We start from the raw sequence: 22,470 nt of genomic DNA on the forward strand, positions 1-22,470 counted from the left end.
CTTTGTGCCAGCATAATGTGACTGCAGCACAATCATTTGGCCTTGCCTCAGAGCAGGAGGCTGGACTTGATGACCTCAAGATGTCCCTTCCAGCTCTACTTTCCTGTGATTCTCTGAATTCCCTCTAAAGTGCCTGGTTGTTTTACAGGAACTCGGTTACTCAGCAGAATTCACCTGGCAGGGTAGGAAATGCCCCCCAGTGTGAGGTGAAGTTCGAAGACTTGAGGAATGTCTCACCCAATTAACAGCAACGAAGGGTCCTGTGGCACCTTATAGACTAACAGAAAAGTTTTGAGCATGAGCTTTCGTGAGCACAGACTCACTTCATCAGATGCTGGTCTTGGAAATCCAAGACCAGCATCTGATGAAGTGAGTCTGTGCTCACGAAACCTCATGCTCAAAACTTTTCTGCTAGTCTATAAGGTGCCACAGGACCCTTCGTTGCTGTTACAGATCCAGACTAACACGTCTACCCCTCCGATGTTTGTCACCCAATTAAGAAGCTGATCCTGCACCACTAAGGTCTGTAGGAGTTTTACCAATGTCTTTGACAAGGGCAGGACTGGGCTGTGAGTGTAGGGGTGAAAGAGGAATATAAAAGACAGCACATTTACGAGACCTTCGCACTTTACCCTGTGGCTTTCTTTTTACCTGCATTTGGTCCGGCTGCAAAACTAGTCCTCCCTGAAATACACAGGCATTCAAACTGATTAGTAAACGCAACAGAACACCATGTCTATTGAAAGCAACTAAGCCAGCAGACACCAGGTAGACCCAACTATCCTGCCTTCCCCAGCGCTTTACCTCAGCTTGAACGCTGGCTGCTGTGTCCTTCCAGACATTTCTCTTCTAAGCATGTGGTGTTTGAATGGAGTTCTTTGCAGGAGGGCCTCAAAGCCAAGGCTGGAGGGATAGCCCTGTGTGAGAGGCAATCCCCAGACCTTGCTTGGTAATGCTGGAAGCTGCTGCCCCAGATCTGACCAGCCCTAAACTTGGTAGGGAAGGAAGAATGGCTATGTGGGAATCCACGCTGGGATTCAAATGTTGAGCTTCTGCCCAACTTCCACAAGGGGGTGAACCAAAACTCAGCAACACGACATGCCCAAGCTTCAGAGTGTGGTTGTGGGGTTGGTTTACTGAAGCCCATTACTGGACCTCACCTGCCATTTGTAGAGCCCTGTGCAGATCTAACACCTGTATCCACATCTGCCTGCAGAGCCTCAGCGGGGCTGACAACCACTGCGGGCCCCAAGGCAAAGTTGTACCCAGCTCCAAGCTCCCAGAAGGGGCAGGGCTAAGGGTAGTCTCCTTCAGTGTTGCTGGGACATGGCTCTGGGCCTCCCACAGCTGCATGGAGCAGTGGAGTGGTGGTACTGGCACTTCAAAGGGGCCCGGAGCCACACGCTGACACTCCAGTGTTTCACCTTAGCAGTCACAAGGGCTGCATGAACATTCACTGACTTTCCTTCCTGAGAGGGAGGTATAAAATACTGAGCTGCCATCTTTACATGCTTCGCTTGGATCAATTACCCTAACAAGTGACAATTGCTAGGGGGCCAATTTTCAAATGTGTGTGATAGAACAAGACTCACACTTTGACGTTTGAATTGGAATTTATGCAAAGGAATCAGCTATTTACACACCTACCTACTGATGTGAACATCCACCTATAAGATCTGGATGGCCTGTTGAGATACACGTCCAGTGCTTAATTTGTGCCAGGACTTGCTGGAGCAGAGTCCCAATAGGCCTCCTGGGTATAGCAGTTCATAACCCCAGACGCTCTGGGCTTGCAGCGTCAGTCATGAAAGTAAAAAAAAAAAATGATTTGAGCCCTGGGACTTCTTCTCTTAGAGATTAAGCACTGCACGTATATCTGTAACTGGGGCCCAGGTGATGGAATCCTTACTCCGACAGTTCAGATGTATTTATAGCTGACTGTGCACTGTTCCACTTGCAATTCACTGCTCCAAAGGGCTTCGGGCATATTAACTAACTGATCCTCAGAACTGCCCCACATTTTACACACGAGGGAGAGAAGTTAGGGACTTGCTCAAGATCACAGAACTAGAATGCAGGTAGTCCCAGCTCCCAGGGCAGGGCCTAGGTCACCAGGCCTCACCTCTTTCTAGCACATTTCATGATGAATTCTGGTATGTACATCCACAACAATTTTCTCTAATCCACATAAGTGCAACTCTTGTGAGGCTGTAAGGCAGCAGGTTTAACCACTGTAAATAATTAATTTCAAGAAGCCAGGGTTACTACTAGTTTTATTAGCCTTAACAATCTTAAGTACTTACGAAGTCTGTATTCATTCTAGTTGCTTGCAGAGTCCATCTAGATCCCTAAGGACAAAACAGACCATTGTCATACCCTGGGGTGCTCTGTGGGATGGGAGAATAAGGGAACAGAGGAAAAGTGAGTGAGGAAAGGGCCCTACTTCTCTTCCTCTTCATTCTCCCAGTATCCCTTCTGCTTGTGTCTCCCATCTCTGTGTCCTTCCTCCCTCCACCCCGTTTTTCTTCTTTCCAACCACCTCTGGCCCCCAACCCAGCCTAGAAGCCAAACAGGAGCCTGAAGGCCAGATGACCATGAGTGGAAGGTGCTGCCTCCCCAAGCCAAGCAGATCCCTCATAGGAAGATGAGACCTCTGCTGCCCTCAGTGCACTGTGATTTGCATGGAGTTACCCCGGATTTACATCTGCACAGCCAAGATCAGAACCAGGCTTCACCACCACATCTGTGCTTTGTTATACTGTACCTGCTGGTCAAAGAGGGCCCAGAACATTGGCAGGGGGATAAATAGGAAGAGAACTCGTGTCACCATTTTAATCTCAGTGATCAGTTGCTTCTGTTAAGAGAAACAGGCAGAAAGGGAGTGTGGAGGTGGAACTGTGAACAACAGATTCAATGCATGTTGCCAAAGAGCCACACCAGCACCCCCAATAAGCACCCCGCTCCCGCCCGCACTGCCTCCTGCCTCCAGCCCCTGCCAGTCAGCACCTCCCGCTCACTCCCTGAGCCCAGGCCCACGGACACAGGTGGGAAAAAAGGAGCAGTTGTCCCAGAGCCCAGGGCCCCTGACTGCCACCACCAGCAGAGCACCACACAGCGTGCTCCAGGCAATTGTGAGGGCTGGCTGCGGGGCTGGCGCAGGGTGCTCCAGTCGGGCCTAAGGGCTGGCTGCCTCCACCCCACCCCTTCCGACCAAGGACCTGCCTCTTCCGGCGGCTCAGAGCTGACCTCCCCACACCTTGCTCTGCAGCCCAGCAAGTCTGTTGGCCCCCCTGCCCGGGGGTGTTGGGTTTGTATAGTGGGGACATGAGAGCCAATGAATCAAGCTGTAAACCCGGTGTGTGACGGAAACCAATTCACGCCTGGGGAAGCGGCAGCACCCCGGTCGCTCTAGTTCCAGCTCATATGCTCCCACCTGCCTCAACTACCTGTTTCACGGTGTGCAGGAGGCTCTGGCAGGGCGGGGGTGGGGAATGAGGGCACAGCAGGCTCGGGGGCAGGAGGCACCTTGGGAGAAGGGGTGTTTGGGTGCAGAGCCGTGAGCTCAGCAGGAGCTCCCTGGGCACATTGGAAAATCATTGCCTATAGCTCCAGCCCTGGAGCTGCTCCCTTGCCAGCGTCTAGTCCTGCGTGAATGCAGAGGCCTGGACTCAGTGACCTCTCAAGGCTCCTTCCCGTTCTAGTATTCTGTGCAAGGAGTCGTGCATTAACGTGCAAAGGTCCAAGTGCAGCTGCAGAGCCACAGGCTGGCCACCCCCGAGTAAGTCATCACTTACTGAGTATTTTTCGGATGCCCAGTCTAGCCAGTGCTCCCTCTTTGGAATCTGTTTGGAGCGATTCTTCAGCCGGTTTTTAATAGCAAACTAGAAGGAAGAGCAAATGAATAACAGGTGTGACTTAGGTGTATGTCAACCAGCTAGACCATGGCCCTTCTCCCATCTTTCATCCCCTGTGTCCAAGAGGAATTCCCAGATCAGAACTCCCCTCAGCATTCTCAAATCTCCATAGCAGGGACTAGGCAGCTGCAGAAACAACACAATCTTGTTTTCTTTGTTCTCTGTCTTCCTATTCCTAGGGGCAGCTGCCTTTTTGCCAGGCAAAGGGAATGCTTCATGTTACACAGGAGACACACACAACGCGCTCTCTCTGGCTCACTCGCAGACACACACAGGCCCACCAATAGAGAGGAAAAGGGACTATTGTCCCCTGGCCTGGTGTTTCACAGGGTCCTGGAGCTCTGTGCCCCACCACTGCTATTTTGGCAGTGGCAGCAAATGGAGTGCTGGTCTCTCTTGAATTACCAGTGCAGAGCTGCTGTGCTGGGCTGTGAGGGGCAGGGGGCACAGTGCCATGTGCTGGGTGGCACTGAGGGCCAAATGCCCTGGTCCCCACCCCTTCCGTCCTTGGCCCTGGTCCTTCTAGGGTGAAGAGTCAGGCCCCCTCCCACCTTTCCTGGGCCTGTGGCTGCTGTCAATGCTGCTGCACACACAGACTTCCCTTGCTTGCAGTTTCGCTAAATCCAACGGACATGATTGTCCTTTGCATGTGGAAACTTAATACATGAAGTCACTAAATATTTTTCTGACCTCAAAATATCTACCTGCATCTTCCTACACCCCAACTCCCTGCCCAAAACACTCACTCCAGTCCCATATCTGCCTACACGTTTGGGTATTATCCTCTCCACGTCCTGCTCCCATCCATCTGGCTCTCCCACCAAACCACCCTGTGAATCCCTCTTTTCTCCCTGGTGTGAGACACTGCAGGACAGGCTCGTTATTGCTTCTGATTCTCCCAGGGAAGCCTCATGTGGAACTAGTATGATGAAGAGGTCCAGCAACACTCTATTCTTATCTCACAAAGGAAAACGTGACACAGGCCACCAAGATTGTTTCCTACTTGCTTTAAAACCAGTCATAGAAAAAAATCTCATTTGAAATTCACAGAACAGGGCTTCCTTTCTTTCTCTTTTCTAAAAAAGCAGTGAACGGATTGACCACTGGCACAAAGGACAATATGCCTCATTGCTTACAGCAACTTTTCAGCCCAAAACTATGTCTACACTCGGAGCAAAGCATGAAGGTTCACATGGGGCTCACGTGCACCCTGTCCCCACTCCTGACATTCTCCTTCAGCACTGCCCCACTTCAGGTGAGTCCGGGGTGATCCCACCCCTCTCCTGCCGCAGCCCAAGTGCAGCGTGAGCTTGATCTGGTTGACACTGGACCACCCTCTCGGCCCCTTCTGCAGGAAGAGGCAGGCAGGGGCGGAGCAAGGTGTGGGGAGGGGGTAGAGGAAGGGAGGAGCAGGGGAAGGGTGGGACTTCAGTCTGGGTGGGTATATGGCTGGTCCCAACCTGGCACTCCCCTCACCAGTCACCACTGTCTACACTACAGACCTCCCAGCAGCCCTGCTGTACGGCTGCAGCTCCACCTCTGTCAAGTCTCTTGTGTAGCTGTTCTGTGCCAAGAGGTGAGCGCTCTCCTGTCAACATAACCTGACTGGCAGGAGAGCGTCTCTTGCCAACACAACACCATCCACACCGGTGCTTCTGTTGGCATAACGTGTGTCAGTCGGGGGGTGGATTTTTCACACCCCAATCGACAAAATTTCCCCAACAAAAGTGCTAGTGTAGATGTAGCCAGGAATTTTTATTCCTCTGCTTTTCTGGAAAAGAAAATAAAAACACTATGTGTAAGAGTGACCTCCGTTTGTGGGTCCATTTGCGACTGCTCTCTGCTGAGCTGATCAGCTGTAGAAAAGTGGAAATGAGTAAAAAAAGGAACCTGAGGTTCGGCCATGCTGTGACTTTTCAGAGTTTTCTCTCAGCGAGTTAAAGGGTCAGATTCTACCACCTTTTCTCAGCAGGTTACAATTGTCAGGGGAACAATTCATGGAGTAAAGCACCATTCAGTGTGAAGAAAGTTGTCAAATCTGTTCCCAGATGAGTTCCCCTTCTCTGTAGCTCATCACTGGCACCACCAAGAGCAGAACTGAGGAGTTCCTGGCTTCTGGGAATCTCCAGATTGCATTATTGTATAAAAAACTTACAAAACTTACCCCAATGACAATATGCTTTTACAGTGCCGCAACCTGTCAACAGCGCATGAAAAGGATGGGACAGAAACAAGCTCACCCCAATGCACTTGCAAATTTCCAGTAAGATGTTCCCTCGGGGTGGATTTTTTTTGTACATTCCACTTCCAGAAATAAACACAACTGGAAAACATTAGAATTTATATGGCTATAGGCCTTCTCCTTCACAGAAAACTCCCTGTGACTTCAACAGGAGTTGCACTCACAGCAGGATTGGACCCAGGGTGTAGGTAACAAACATCTAAGCATCCATGCACTGCTCCACACACACAGCCTGAGAGCACAATGTGTCATTTACGTATATTCAGTGGCCATATTTAGGGAATAGTATCTTAAATTAATTGGGACAAAGCCCGTGAGAGCCGAGAAGCTTCTCAGAGCTGGTGGCGATGCACTCTTTGAAATCAATTGCTGCAACATTAATTGTTGGCTGATTATTTTTTTCTCTCATGCCCTGTTCTGTTCTCTCGGCTGAAGGCTCTTCAGAAAATGCTACATTCGTTATCTCTGGAAGAGTGAATTTCCAGGTCATTGATGTTATGGTTAAGCCAATAATTTTTGAAAACTCTCAGCCTGTTAATTAAACTAACAATCTGAAAGAGAACCTGCACAATGCATTGATGAACACTCAAGTGCACCATCATAACAGGAGGGAATTGGTCTCAGCAGTAGTTAACAATTTTAGGAGCAAAACAAACAAGTTGATGTTTCTCTTGGCCACAGAGGAATGACAACAGACACACACCCAGCATTTGCTATTTCAGAAGGGCTGTAAGAGGAATATGTTGGGAATAGGAGGGTGGGCTAAAGTGCTAGATTTTGGAAACTGTAATTACCGCTAGTGCCTGAGACTGCAGAATAGGCATATGCAGTATTGTCACCACAACGTAAAAATAGCCCATAACAGTACTTATGTGGGCAACTTCAGCCAACCAAACCAAGACAGCTCAGAACTGTGGCAGTTGGTGTAGTCTCAGTTAACCTCCTGTGGCAATCTCTGGATAGTGAGCAGGTCATAAAGTAAACGTTGGAAACAAAGTTGAGCGGCAAACTGTGTGAGTCTGAGGAAGAAGCATTCTGGGAAGCTTCCATCCCATACACAGGGGAATCTACTGTGACAGTCTGGTGATCTCCTGAAATATGTTTGGACTATCCTACTGTACTAAGCTTATGGGTTTGTGGGCCAGGGATTATATGTAGCTCTCTGCGAGAGGATGACTGCAGCTCCGCCAGGAACTAAGAACACCATGTGTGATGGGGGACACGAAGACTCACTCAGGTTGTAACATCCCCAAGGAGGTACCACCCCCTGGAGAGGTGTTCATGCAGTGGTTATGTGATTCTCCAGAGATCAGCAGACAAAGAAAGGACCTTTGGATAAGCAGTGTGAGTTTAAACTAACTCAGTGCTTTCTTTCTGTCCAGCTGACAGACAAAACCTTCTGATATGCAAGAACTTTGTCTGAGAGAGACCACATAAGACTGATGGTGACTTCTGCTCAGCTTTTAGCATGCCACTAGGAACATATATATGTTTTCTCTGTAATGTTTTGACCTCAAGAATAAAGGTGTCTGCTTAGAAACAGCTAACTGGTAACTTATTCCTTCTGGCAATCCTGTTGTTCATAGACTTCAAAATGCAAGAGAAGTACAGACATCACTCCGTTTAGGCAGTCTGGCTTGCTGGAGACATCTCAGGGTAGGCAGGGAATTGTGCAAGCCGCAGAAACTTCATCTGGTGACAGCTATGGTGCCAGCAACCTAGCATGAGAGCCCTGGGTGGCCCATGAGGGGGAAATCCAGAACTGGGAGCCCTGACTGCAAGATGTGCAGGCCCCAGAGGCCAAACTTGCTGCAAAACAAAGTCGCAAACCCCCCTAGTGGGATATTTGCTTTGCAGCCTCTTGAAGAGAAGTCACAAGGCCATGATATGTGACACACACCTGACAGCATCATCAGACGTATCACAACATAGCACCTGCTGCTCTAAAGGAAGGTTGTCCTGAACGGCCATCTTATAGGCTACAACCAGGCCCAGCCTGTGAAAGTGACCACAGGTGCCAAGGCAACCCTTGGAGAGGGCGATCGAAAGAGCAGAAGCAGTCCTGGCGTGTCCTGCCTGAGGGTTTCTTTGTGGGGTGCAAGGGAGGGGGGAACTTTCATTCCTTCCCTGGGGGGTGGGGACATTAACTGGGCAGTGAGGATGGGCAGCAACACTCTAAGCATTGGAACGCAACATTCTGAGCCCACGGATTGGTGCCACTTACCCAGGGCTATAGCCATGAGTGCTGCTGGGACACCGAAAGCCAAGGCGTAGCAATCGCCTCCAAAACACTTCACGTCCCCTAAACACAATGCAAGAAAAGCCATTTATTTCACCCTGCTTAAATTCAAGCCCTGCTCCCCCCTCCCCACCCCCGCCTCCTCCACTGCGACCTCGCCCAAGGCACTCACCTCTCCCCGCTGGCCACTCCTATGGCGTGTTTTGGCACTGTGTGCCGACCCCATTCAAAACAAGCGCTCTGAGGCTCCCCTGAGGGGGGCAGTTTGGAAGCAGGGCTGGCCTGGCAGCCTCTTGTAACTACAGCAACCGTAACGTGGGCCTGTCTGAACCACAGCCCTGTGACAAGCAGTAATGTGCGGCGGGGGGCAGTGGGGGCAACCACTGGAAGGAGTGGGTGGCCGCAGGGCAAGAGGAAGCAGGAGACAGCCCCGAATGGGTTTAAAAAAAACCTACATGGAAGAAACTATTTTAAATTTCTTTTAATGGGCCTGGGCGATCCGTACAGCGGTTCCCCACCCTTCGAAAGTATCTTGTCCCTTCCATCCCTGAAACCGGGTGCAGCCTGGGAGACGCCATTGGAGTTACACCAGGGCAAGTGAATCACAGATTCAGACTCTAAGATTTCAGCTGTATGAACCAACACCCTGTATGTCCCCTCAACTTGTGTCAGCCCGGACCCTAAGGGAAATAGCCTGCTCCAAGCCCCAGCCTGGGATAACTCCTAAGGAAGCAGCCTTGTGAGAATGGGGATTGGAGTACTTCAAGCTGCAGTACAGTGTGGCTGTACCATGACCAAGCAGAGCTGCATTGAAGAGCCAGTCCCAAACAGAGATTGAATTGTACAGTCTGTGGACGGAAAGCACTGCATTCCTTCACTACGCAGCAGCAAAAAAATGTGGTTTAAAAAGCCACATAGGTAAAGCAAAACAGGAAAGCATCCAGCAAAACCATCAATGGTTGGTTTGCATAATTCAGATGCAAAGACATTGGTAGTTTCTTTTTTTGGACCTCTTACTTATAAATGTCAGTCTGTACTGGAAATGAGATTGATCTGATGAAGGGGGCCTGTCCCACAAAAGCTCATCACCAGATAAATCATTTTGTTAGTCTTTAAAGTGCTACATTTCTGCTGTTTTGTTTTGCTGGAGTATAGACTAACATGGCTGCCTCTCTGTTACTACCCATAGCAAGGCAAAAGAGTTTGAATCATCTGGTCACATTCCAAAGAAGTCGCTGAAATCCATAAACCAAACTGTGAAAGTTTACATGTACATTTAACTTGTGACCTACTGCATAGGCAGAAACTGTTGGATTCTCCCCTCCAAATCTGCATTGCTCCAGGTGGAGCTATCAAGATTCAAAGGAAAGGCTTCCCTCTCTCCTCCAGGAATTGCAGCAAACACATTTTAAAACCTAACCCCACCTTTCCACTCTCATCCTTCAGTTTAGTGCGGTTATTGGCTTGGAGTTATGCTGAGCGGACACAGAGTTAAAGTTTTAAGGAAACTGAATGTTCATCCACCCACCAAAGAAATTTAGCAACAGCCTCTTGGCACCCAAATGTTAACATGGGCAAAAGAGGGAGAGACCTAGTTTGTTTTTCACTTTGTCCTGTGGCACAAATATGGTGGACAGACATATGCTGCAGACAACAAGCAAAATATTAAAATAATCACTCAGAATAAGAAAACTTTCTGAAAATGTCAGAAAAAATGCTATTGAATATGCTATTGAATGTGATGGGTAACTCAGTTGAAAGGACACTGCCTTCTCCTGTGTATGGCTGTATATTTTATAGAGTGCCAGCCACTGAGCTGTTCTGGCACTGACATACAATAGAGTTAGCGTGGCAAGATTCAGCAGAAAATAGTTCTGAATAATGCGTAGCATGCAAAATGGGCCTTAAGTGGGGCATAGGCCACATGCAGGTCCTGGGCTGTGATGCTGCCACCAAATCCAGACACCCCTGTCTGGTGGCCGGGTGGGGCTCTGTGGGAGAGCAGGGGATCAGTCTGCGGAATTAGAGCTGTAATCAGCACAGTTAAAGTAACCCATCATTCAAGTGTACAAGCAACAGGGTCAGATCCATTGTTATCAGTGTGTTAACCTGAGCAATGCAAAATATGCCCAAGGAAAAATCCTACACAGGCAGGGGCACGACCTGAGATCGGTCCGCTCCATCTCTAATTTCTGATACAATGACACAGGCTCGCTTTAAAGAAAATAAATCCAGCCTTTAGCACAGTGTGTCTGACTCTTCTGCTAGTTCCCATGCATTCGTGACGCAGCTGTAGCAGGCATAAATACAACACACTGCCCACTCAGAAGCTTATGTCATCTCTGATGTTCCATCAGTAGAAGAACTGAATCACCAATAGCGGAACAAGTCACAGCGCACCTCATTCGGCAGTTTTTCCTCAATCAACACTGACCTTTCAATACAGGAGTAACAAATGTGGAGATCAAACTTCCCGCATTAATAGACAGATAGAAGATTGAAAAGAATTTGCTCCTTTCCTTTGCCTAAAATAAGATAAGGTGACATCAATATCATGGACAAAGCACAGCACTGGATTTGCAAATGATACACTGACTTTTAACAGGTACAAACACCACTCAACTCATTGTAGGCTGGTTCCTGAGAGGGAACCTCTGTGAAATTAGTAAGGTACTTTGAGATCCGTGGATGTTAATGAGAGGGGTGGAAACATGTCTTTACATATGACAAGGTGAAATGAAATAGCCTGAATAGCAAGGGCAGATATGAATGGTGGGATATGTTTGATCGTAGAAGAGTCTCTGGAAAGAAGTGTGAAAGCCCATTTTTTAAGGAGGTCTGGGAAATACAGTAGGATATGACCATGCACAGGCAGGCAGATAAATAAAATGACCTAGTGGTCTTTCCATATGTAAATTTAGCTATGTATAATTTCTGCTAGCATTAACAGTTTAAATTTATATAGCACAGAAGTTGAAGTGCCTTTCAAGTACCTGCAACTTAAACCCTCACAAAACCTGAAACATTTAACATATAGGTAAACTGAGGCACAGAGCATTTCAGTACCTTACCCACAGTCACATTTCTAGCTGAAACAGGAGTAAACACAGGAGCCCTGGTTCCCAATTCCTTCCACTAACTATTGCGCTTCTTGCATATGTTATTGCAAACAGATTGGGTTTTGAAATAACATGATTATTTTACCAGCACATTACAAATCACCATTCAGTTTAAAAAGATAGCAAAGAATTTTAGTCACTTAGTTTCACACATTTACAGATTTCAACAGCATCAAAAAGATTATCTGAATGCCAGAAGTGTGAACATCAAAATAACCTAACAATTTTTAAATTGCACTCATTAGAAAAAGATAGCCTTCCTTACGTTCTTAATCTCTGCAGCACACATATGTTCTGATCATTATTTGAATTAGCTAATTCTGAATAAGGTACCCTTCATGATAATCCTGATCTCCCTAGCAACAAACAAATACACAAAAAGAAATGGTCTTCAGTATTATACTAAGGACAGAGCATTGTTTGAAAGCAGCTTTGGCCCTTAATTAATAGGCACAGAAGCTTTTGCATTTAAACAAAAATTAAAATCTTGCCAATTCCATTTTGTTCAGCCAGATTTAGCCTGGACAACCAATTCTACTGACAAAGATGCTTGAAAAGGTAATTTTCTGCAAATAAATCCTTTTTTTTTTTGCTGTCCTAGGTTTTTTGTTTTGTTTTTGTCCTATGTCTTCTCTGCCACGCTGAACCAGCAGCCTCTATCATTGTTAATGAAAGTACCTTACCTGAAATATGGCAGGTCCAAGGACAATTATATTCATAAGATTTTTTGAAAAGAACAAGTGTTCAGAATTAGGGATTAAATTCAGGCTTGGTTGAAGCAGTTGAAACTCTATTGACATCTGTGCACTGTGCGCATGTATCACTGAATTTGTTTCTAGCTAAAAAACTTTTCAATGTCCCCAGGACAGTGTTGTGTGTGAAGAAATATTACTATTTCAATTTACATATAGAGAAACTAAATCAGTGATTCTAAGTATTTCTGAAGGTCTGACAGTAACCAGATGTTTCATTCAAGAGGGAATTTCACAACTTTCAAATTTCTTCCATTTCAAAATGGAAGTGGGGGGAATCTGAATTACCCACAAAATGGAATTCAGGGAGAGGACGCAGGGATCAGTGCATTTCATTCCAACCAGAGCAAAGTTTTTTTCCTGTTTTGACTTTTAAGTTTTTGGATTCCATAACATAAAAACTTTTAAGAATGAAACACAATGAAGTTTCAAAACGTTCCATGTTAAACTGGCCAATCAGGAACACAAACATTTCAATTCTGTAAAATTGACAGAAAAAGCATGTAATTTCAGGTCAATTGGATGTTAATCTGAGTCCACCTGAACTTTTTGGTGCCTCATGGAAATTGTAGTATGGGTGCTTCATGCCCCTGTTTTCCTCTATGGGCTGAGCTCCCTGGCTGGACTACATATCCCATGATGCATTTCTCTCACCTCTGGCTAAGCCATTTTGGTGCATCATGGGAGGTGCGCTCTGCCTGGAGAGCCCTGCCCATAGAGGAGAATGGAGGCATAAGTACCCGTGGTGCAGCACTACAAGAGCTAAGCCAACACAAAAACTTGTGCTGTTTCCAATTTGAAATTTTTTCAGAACTTTCTATTCTGGAGAAAAAAAATAGATATTTTGACTTCTTAGGTTCCAGAACAAAGGGCAACACACTGATATTAGCCACAGGATAGAAAGTGTGATTCCCAATCAGCTGTAACAGGCAAGGAAGCTATACCTGGCTGGGAGACTTTTATTAACACCAATGATCTTCAGTCAGCAGTGCTGGTGATGTGGTAGGTAGGGGGGCTCTTCTCTGGTTCTGTGCTGAACTAGTGTTGCTAAAGAGTGCAATGCCAATGAAAGTGCTGTCTTTCGCATAACCTCTGGAACTGATGTGCTCATTACTTGTAGTCATTAAACATGCAGTTTCCCAAATCAGAGGTGACGATTTTGGTATATTCAAATTCTGGAAGTAATCTGTCTCCCTAATTCTCCCAAGTGCCCCAGGTTTAATCAGAGAGATATATACAGCATATAAATATTTTCTTTACATTCTGCCCCCAAATAATTCTTTTGTGCAGACACATGTCAGTGACGGAGTTACTGAATGGGTTCAGCGGTGACTGACGCCTTACCTCTCTTAAGGCCGTTGTGAGGGCCCATTAATTCATGTTTGTGAAATGCTCTGAAAGTCAGCATGGCACTGTGAAGTACCGTCATCTCTCTTTCCCAAGGCAGGGCATGCTTTCATCTGCCTGTAGCTTGATCCCATGTCACACACCTCCCCATGCATTAATTAACACACCAGACACTGTATAGTTTGGAAAATAAAATCTTACATGTTCTTCTTCAAACTGGTCCCCACCAAAGGCAGCTACACAGGGTTTGATGCCGCCTGTTCCAAGGGCAATCAAACACAGGCCAAGCATGGACAGAGCCCTTCAAACAAGGAAGAAAAGCGTCAGCATCACACAACTGCTTTGGGATATGGCAAAGTATGCCAGCTGTACCACAGTGTGCAGGGATAGCTCAGTGGCTTGAGCATTGGCCTGCTAACTCCAAGACTATGAGCCCAGTCCTTAAGGGGGCTAGTTAGGGATCTGGTGCAAATGTGTTGGGGAAGGGATGGTGCTTGGTCCTGCCAAAAGGGCAGGCAATGGGACTCTATGACCTCCCAAGGTCCCTTCCAGCTCTATGAGGGGGTGTGTGTGTGTGTGTGTACATAGGCATGAGTGAAGACCAGACTGAGATGGGCTACGAAATAACCCTCAGTTCCAAACCGTAAATGCAGCATTGCTTTTGGAGCATTGGATAAATTTAATTGACATGGTTGTTTTCTTGAATTTCTGAGCAAGAACCACATATGAAGATGGAAGCTGTAAGTACCGGAGATGGAGCTAGATGGCAAACTTTTTCTTGTTAGATTTCCAACCCATATTTGCAGACAAAAAAGGTGTGGATCAGCATCACTTCGGGTGCCCTCTGCACCTCAACTCCTAACCTAGTGAGATCTATCCATTGCTAATTACAATCACATGCTGGCTTCCCAAACTGCTTCCCAGCCAACATGAAACTAAATGGGGCTGGCTGGGTCCGGGGGACTTAGGAAGGGGTCTGGTGAATGTAAGGTTGTGTTACCTGGATGTGCACATTTTTTGAGCCATGCCCAGCTGGACGAAAATACTGTCAGTTTATCAGATGTGCTAAGAAGCCAGATGGGGACTATACCGAGGGGAAGACTGAATAAAGCTCTGAAGGGGAATGCAGGAAGAACAAATAGTTTCCTTGTGGCCCAGTCAGTCTGTTTTAGAAATGTGCTCCAACTTGTGATTTCTTGCTTCATTGACAGGCACACAAAATACCAGTTCCAAGACTTACTTACACATGAACGGTCTGGTCTCCCACCGGGGGTATCACACCAACAGACTTTATCACATGCCCAATCACATAAACAATGGAGAGGGAGATGATGGTCCTGAGAAGAAAGAAAACAGCAGCTGCTGAACGCTGTCAGGTAATTTATGACAGGCAAAGAGAATGCATGCCTGCATTTCCTGGGGCAGTGGGATTGCCTGGCATTCACACGGGTAACTGGCCAGTCCTGTTACAGGCATCTCCCAAGCCTATAACTCCTGTCTAAGTGCTGAACGTATCATAGGAAAGAAACAGGTAAATGGGTTCAGGTGGTGGGGATAAAATTGACAGAGAGGGGCCGTGTCTACACTAGCCCCAAACTTTGAAATGGCCATGTAAATGGCCATTTCAAAGTTTACTAATGAAGCGCTGAAATGCATATTCAGCTCCTCATTAGCATGCGGGCGGCCACGGCACTTCAAAATTGACGTGGCTCGCTGCCACGCGGCTCGTCCCGACGGAGCTCCTTTTCGAAAGGACCCCGCCTACTTTGAAGTCCCCTTATTCCTATGAGCAGAAGGGAATAAGAGGACTTTGAAGTAGGCGGGGTCCTTTTGAAAAGGAGCCCCGTCAGGATGAGCCGCGCGGCGGCAAGCCACGTCAATTTCGAAGTGCCGCAGCTGCCCACATGCTAATGAGGTGCTGAATATGTATTTCAGCACTTCATTAGTAAACTTCGAAATGGCCATTTACATGGCCATTTCGAAGTTTGGGGCTAGTGTAGACATAGCCAGGGACAGACAGTTTGTGAACACTCAGCTCTCTGGGTGGAATGAAGTAGCCATGTTTCAGCTCCAAATACTATATTAATGGTTACCCAGGTCACATTCACTTGATTAACACAGGGGAATTTGCTGGCCTGCCAGACAAATGAATGTGTACTTTGGAGGGTGTAGGGTCCATGTACGTCCATACATTCCAGTCACAATGTATAAGGAGATGTATTTAACGCCAGCGTTAATCGATGCATTGATTAGGCTACCACAATGGGATGGAGACGTTCTGATGGGCTAACAGGCAGCGGATGCTCTAGAAGACAACTTGTGATCCAGTGGTCCCAGCAGAAGTTGGGAACCGGAGCAGACCTGGATGAGTTCAAATCCTGACTGACTCAGCTAACACATATGAATGTAGGAATTACCAGGTGGAATCAGACCGCATCTCGTCCAGCAGCCTGTCTCCATCAAGGGTCAGTACCAGTTACTTCAGAGGAAGAAACTCAGCAATAAGACGCTGGGGTATACCTACCCCCGAGGAAAGTTTAATAGCAAGCTGCTTGAGGCTTCACACCCTTCAGATCAGTGAACTCATCTGTTAAACGTGTCTAACTGAATTGCAGAATGAAACCTCCAGTGTCAGTTCATTTGTTTGAATGGACAGAGGAGTTGGGAAAGCTGGATTTAAGCATAATGGATGCCATGTTAGTAGCCTGCTGAGGGAACATGCTAGTACAGAGTAGGGCAAACTACCACCTGCCGGCCACATCTGGCCTGCCGGACCCTTCTGTCTGGGCCTTGAGCTCCCACCCTGCTTATGCAGCCGCTCAGGAGAAATTCAAATGCCACTCACTCTAGAGGTCAGAACACAGGACTGGAAAGCAGGACCTCTGGGTATTTACCTCTACCATTGACATGGGCCCCCCTCATGTTAACTGCTCTGTGACCTAAGCTTTCATGGGCAAAGACCTCCTTCGTCAGGTGCCTTGTACATGCCTGGGAGTACATAATACAATTTATTCTGCACATTGATGGAAATCATTAGAGGGAACATTGCTCACGGGGTAACGTTGAATCCTGTGTCTCCACATCACAATAATGTGTCATGCCAACACACACATCACAATTCCCCATGTGTAGGTGCTGATGTGTGTCTTTCATGGCAACCCTGAAAACCAGAGGCTGCAGCAAGCACATCAGCTGTTCAGTCATTATTATATGCAGGGAGAGGGGAGCAGGCCATTAGTATATTTAAATGAAAGAGGGTTCCTTCCTTACTTGAATTTTCCTAGCCAGGTGTCAGCAATGAGGGCTCCGATGACAGGTGTGAAGTAACTCAGGCCTGAAAAGGCGTGGTAGATGGTGGTGGACAGGTTCTCATCCCAGTGGAGGAAATTGAGGAAGTACAATGTCAGCACAGCTTGAAAAGAAGAAAACAAATGAACCCGGTCAGATAATCTGCACACATCAGGGAGGTCAACCAGGTGAGTTAAACCACTGTGATTCAAATCACCTGAATTGTTTGTACAAAACTATAATGCACATGATGCCATGGAAAGAATTAAAAACCCTGAACTTGTCTTTGTGCCTTTTCTTTCCCCACCTGGGTTGTGCTCTGGTATCATTACACTTCTCATTTAATCTTTTTTCAAACTCTTGTAATGTGACACCTGGCTTGGATCTAACCCAGGACTTCTGTATTTCAAATAGTGGTCCCCTGCTGCACTGAGCCAAAGGAACACCTCTGTAGCTTGGATGCAGAAGCAGACTTAGAAGCTCCTTCACGTGGTCTGCAAAAGACCCACATTCTGCCAGTGCATACTACACTACCCCTCTGCCTACAGATACCTGCCTGGAGTGGCTGTGTGCTGGAGCAGTTCACTCTTCACATGTGCACAAAGAGATGATGTGACAGGTTTATTTTCTCTTATGAGCACAACCTGAGTTCAGCCAGGGCTTTGTCTTGCACAAGGACAGGGTCTGGATCTCTGTTACCTGCATGTATTCAATAATGATGCTATTCACTCCTTCTGTGTAAGGCTGGCCAAAGGACCTCTCAGAGAGGGTGGGTGGCATGGAATAGCCAGATAGTGGATCTCCTTATTTTCCTGTGCAGTCACCAGTGTGCAAGGTCAGATTCAAGGGAGACCAGGGCAGGGCTACAGGATTTGCATTTAGGCAGCTCCAGCTGCTTAGAAACCTACACAGGTATGTGGAGCAAAACCAGTTGCTTCCCCAGCCTGTGAGCTGGAATAGGGCTGGTGGAGATTGTGCGGCACCCTGTAAGCAAAGATGTCCCAAGGAAGTGGCGTTTGGATCGGGTTAAGACTCAGGCCCATTCTGAGGCCATATCAGGGATTGAGAGTCAGAGTAGACTTCATTATGGTCCACAAATCTGCATACGGTTGGGCCCAAATGACAAAACTGTCCTGAAATCAGACCTTACTGAACAGTGGAAATCTCGCAGGACCTAAGGCTCTCTCAGACTGCAACATCAGGTAGAAGCCCCTTCCCAGGTTAGCAGCTGATCTGAAACCAAACTGATAGGTGCAAACAGGAGTGCTGACAGCCTGTGCAGGCCCTTGGGCAAAGTGGGGCGGTGGCTCTGCACTTCCAGAAGGGGTGGGGCCTCAGGTGGAAGGGGTGGAGCCAGGGGCAGCCCAGCGCACATCAGGCCCTCCCCATCCTCAAAGCCACGTAGAGCGTAATGCACAGCACTCTGGCAGTGATTTTAAAGGGCCTGCAGCTCCAGCTGCCACTCCTGCCACAGTAGCGGCAGCTGGGAACCCTCAGTATGTTGGCATCACCAGGCTCCAGGGCATCTGCCCTTTTTGCCCCCCACGTCGTTGGGCCTGGGTGCAAACGTGGATCAGTGGTTTCAAATGAGACCCTTCTGCCCACTGAAACTGGAAGTGATACACACTGGCTATTCTGGTTTCAGGGCCCCTCTACTTGTCAGGGTACGGATATCCAAAGTGCGTAAAGAGTTGTATTTTTCCAGCAGGACAATTCTAGCCTTTGATTTTGCACAAGCACACTTGGGGCATGTGTGCCCTTGCCCATACCATTTACCACGTCGCTCGTGTAAATGTAATAATCACGCACACAAACCAGCACCCATGGACAAAATGAGAAGCCGCTGGAAAACCTGACCCAGGATGCACGTCAGGTTCAAGTTAGTTTAACTGATACATTGGAGAACTCTGAGAACAACAAGAAGTCCTGTGGCACCTTACATCTGTTAGTCTATAAGGCGCCACAGGACTTCTTGTTGTTCTTGGAGATACAGACTAACACGGCTACCTCTCTGGTGTTGGAGAACTCTGAGTCAATGGGCACTGTCACATGGATGTGTATGTGAAGCCAACAGACCAGGGTGTGTGGGGCCCTGTCAAGAAAAGTGAAGCCGGGTTATTAGATACACCACATACCTTTCATGCCATAGTAAGAGAAGCGTTCACAGAACTCGTTCACCACGATGAAGGCAATGCTGAGTGGGTAGTTGGTGCCACATAGTTTCTATGGGAAACAAACAGGAACACACCGGCTTTGTGAAAGGCATTGGGCTCAGCGATATCTTCCTGCCAGTTATGTGCACTTCATGTCAGAGATGGGTCCAGTCCAACCACCCCCCACTCCCTATCCCCAGCCAAACACCCCAAATTCAGCCACAGAGGATGGGATGTTCCCTGCCAGCCATAGTTACTGCTGCAGTTAAGGCTCTCCTGGGTGGATCACCTACTGCTCCCTCAGGTGAGTTCCACCTACGGAGGCCTGGATATCCTTCAGCTTTTCTTTTGCTCTCTCACTCCCATGGCTACTCCTCCTTCAATGGGCAGGACCCAGGGCTCATAGTATCATGGAATCATAGAACACTAGGACTGGAAGGGACCTCGAGAGGCCATCGAGTCCAGCCCCCTGCCCCAATGGCAGGACCAAGTACTATCTAACGCATCCCTGATAGACATCTATCTAACCTGTTCTTAAATATCTCCAGCGATGGAGATTCCACAACCTCCCTTAGCAATTTATTCCACTGTTTGACCACCCTGACAGTTAGAAACTTTTTCCTAATGTCCAACCTAAACCTCCCTTGCTGCAGTTTAAGCCCGTTGCCTCTTGCTCTATCCTCAGAGGCCAAGAAGAACAAGTTTTCTCCTTCCTCCTTATGACTACCTTTTACATACCTGAAAACCACTATCATGTCTCCCCTCAGTCTTCTCTTTTCCAAACTAAACAAGCCCAATTCTTTTTCATAGGTCACATTCTCTAGACCTTTAATCATTCTTGTCGCTCTTTTCTGGACCCTGTCTAGTTTCTCCACATCTTTTTTGAACTGCGGTGCTCCCTCCATCTGCTGCTCCCTCCTGAGGAGCTTCTCCTCTCCCCACAATCAATGCAGCTCTTGTGCTGGTGCCTTGGCACTGGTGGGCTGAGGCGAGCTCTGCACAGAGCCAGTGCTATGACCTTTTCCATCTGAAAGTTCTGCAGCTGCTGTGTGTCAGCCCAAACCCGCCTTACAGCATGTCCCCATCAGTGGGTGCTCATTTCTTGCCCCAGGAGCGGCACTCTGCCATCTGCAGCTTCTCCAGGAATGCCACCAACCAACTTGAATTGCTATGTCCTACTGTCTACTGTCCTCCAAGAAACTGTCCTGTCCCACCCCAGTTTTGGTTCTTGTTGCTGCTCTGCAAACACCAGAGGATCTGGTACTGGCAGCACTTGTGACAACAGAACAGAGCTGTGCAGCTTCCATGTTTCTGTCAAAGAGGTCAGACAGTGAGCGTGAGCCTGTGGGGTTGTTTTAAAAAGGCCTGAAAATGATGGGCTATGGATGACATTATGGGACAGGGAAAATTTCATGCTGAGAATTTGCTCTCTTGCTCCCCGTTACCCCTGCGTGATTTGTTCCTGCACTACCACACTTTGCCAAAGCTTTCCAAAAGACAGTGCCCAGGAAGGTGGCAACTTGCACACAGGAATACCGACGCATAGCGCTCCACACCATGCACAGACACAAGCACTCCTAAGTGCCTGTAGAAGCCAAGTATTTGTGCACATCAGCAACATATTAACTGCAGCGACTTTATACCAGAGTAACTTGTGTCCAGCAAAGTTTGCAGGGCAGACATGGCCTGGGTGGTGGAGGTTCAAACGAGTGTTTCTTAAAGAGCCATTTTATGGGGCCAAAATCACAAGAGATTTGGTCTTCCTGTTTTTTCAGCCTCAAAAATAGTTCACAAAACACAATACAGATGCTAAAATAGATGTATTTATTCAAGTGTCCCCAATATTACAGAGTTTGGGTTTAGAGCAATTCCTGACCTGACTGACTATTTTAACTTAAATACCAACTTCACAATATTTTTGGCCAGGAATATACAGAGCAATGAAAAATAATATGAGTAAACTAAAAAAAAAATAAAAAAATTAAACCTTCAAGACTTTAAACCCATTGGTCGAAAGGAATTATTTTGGTGTGTCATTTCAAACTCATTTTTCATCTCTTATTTAGGGATGAAAGATTTCAGCCACACTTCCTGTTCCTGCAGAAACCCTTTGACCACCTGCCCAGTTGGAGCAATTGCTATTAATGTTATTTATCATTTTCTCGGTAGCTGTACAATCTGGAATAGAGTTTATAAATTCCATACTAGCTGGCTTCTTCCTCAGATTTTGGCCCTTGCATTCCTTGTGAACTAGCCCCCAAAGCCTAAAAATGTGTAATTATTCCAAATGTGGATGCACACACACCTGTTCACACCCCAGTGGGTAAAGTCTGCCTTTCTCCAACATGTTGTTTATAATCAAGAAAAAGCAGAGAAAGCAAAGTATGCAATTCCATCCTTTTTTTTTTTTTGCAAATAGAAATAAATTATAACTACATGAACATTTTTACCAGTCCAAATATTTGCTTCCTGATTTTCACAGTCCAGTGCTACTAGCAGAGAGGAAATTTAAAAAGTTACAAATTTAGGGCCCAATTTTGCAGACACTATAGTGATTACTACCCACTGGAAGTCAAATTGCATTACTCAAATCAATGATCACGAATGCAGTTGTGTAAATAACTAACTTTTGGCTCTTGGTCATTGGGAAAAACTGGGGAGGAGACATTGCTTTGTATCAGATACAAAAGGTTTGCCCAAATCACAAAATTATTTTGGGACACATAATGTTTTTTGTTTCACTTGAGGCAAAACATTTCCTTTACTTTTGGAGGATTTGTCATTTTCTAATTTTTTTTTAAGTAAAAACGAAGAAAATTTCAAAGTGAAAAGTCATCGTGAAATAAAAGCAAAATCCTTTGTTTCAAACAAGACACACATTTAAAATGAAACAAAATAGTTTGATTTTTAAAGGAAAAAAATCCTCTTTTCTTCCAACCAAAACAATGGCAGATTCGACTCGACTTTGTAAAATCTTTTGGCCGCTGCAATTTCCAATGACACATAGTTTATCATTTGATAAACTTTATCCAGTTGGAACCACAAGTGCTGCATGTAGCAATTGTCTGCCGTATCAGTGCTTTAGTTTTGGCCTCAGCCTCATGATGCGGTAATCCTGAGGAACCAATGAAGTGCTATTTTCCCCACCCTGATGTTGCATCACAATGTGCTTGTCATCTGGAAAGCAGGAGGAGGCAGCATAATTCAGAGAGATAAACACAGGCTTGACACAGCTAAGAAATCCCAAGTTGTTGTCCCAGCTCTGTCACCGACTTGCTCTATGGGCTTGGAACATTTTCAGACCTGGGAATCTAAAATTAAACACCTAAATCCATACTTACTGCCAGTTTCTGCCAGGCTTACTGACAGTGAATAGTAGCAGTTTACTCCGCAGCTAGTGCCATTGAAATCAGTGG

At 46.7% G+C, this 22,470-nt stretch overlaps 1 protein-coding gene across 2 annotated transcripts in view; it reads right to left on the reverse strand.

Annotated features, from left to right (window-relative positions):
• SLC15A2 (solute carrier family 15 member 2) overlaps positions 1 to 22,470 on the reverse strand; it is a 54,771-nt gene that overhangs the window by 19,922 nt on the left and 12,379 nt on the right. For both annotated transcript variants that reach the window (XM_075001724.1, XM_075001723.1), the window contains 11 exons: positions 19,037 to 19,124; positions 16,884 to 17,025; positions 14,858 to 14,950; positions 13,815 to 13,914; positions 10,830 to 10,920; positions 8,381 to 8,458; positions 6,155 to 6,237; positions 3,795 to 3,881; positions 2,765 to 2,854; positions 2,304 to 2,348; positions 652 to 684 (listed from right to left, as the gene is read on the reverse strand). In XM_075001724.1, the coding sequence (XP_074857825.1) occupies positions 652 to 684; positions 2,304 to 2,348; positions 2,765 to 2,854; positions 3,795 to 3,881; positions 6,155 to 6,237; positions 8,381 to 8,458; positions 10,830 to 10,920; positions 13,815 to 13,914; positions 14,858 to 14,950; positions 16,884 to 17,025; positions 19,037 to 19,124 (930 nt within the window). The remainder of the gene's footprint in view (positions 1 to 651; positions 685 to 2,303; positions 2,349 to 2,764; positions 2,855 to 3,794; positions 3,882 to 6,154; positions 6,238 to 8,380; positions 8,459 to 10,829; positions 10,921 to 13,814; positions 13,915 to 14,857; positions 14,951 to 16,883; positions 17,026 to 19,036; positions 19,125 to 22,470) is intronic.

This window comes from Carettochelys insculpta, chromosome 8 (assembly GCF_033958435.1).
Source record: "Carettochelys insculpta isolate YL-2023 chromosome 8, ASM3395843v1, whole genome shotgun sequence".
NCBI classification, from domain to species: domain Eukaryota; kingdom Metazoa; phylum Chordata; order Testudines; family Carettochelyidae; genus Carettochelys; species Carettochelys insculpta.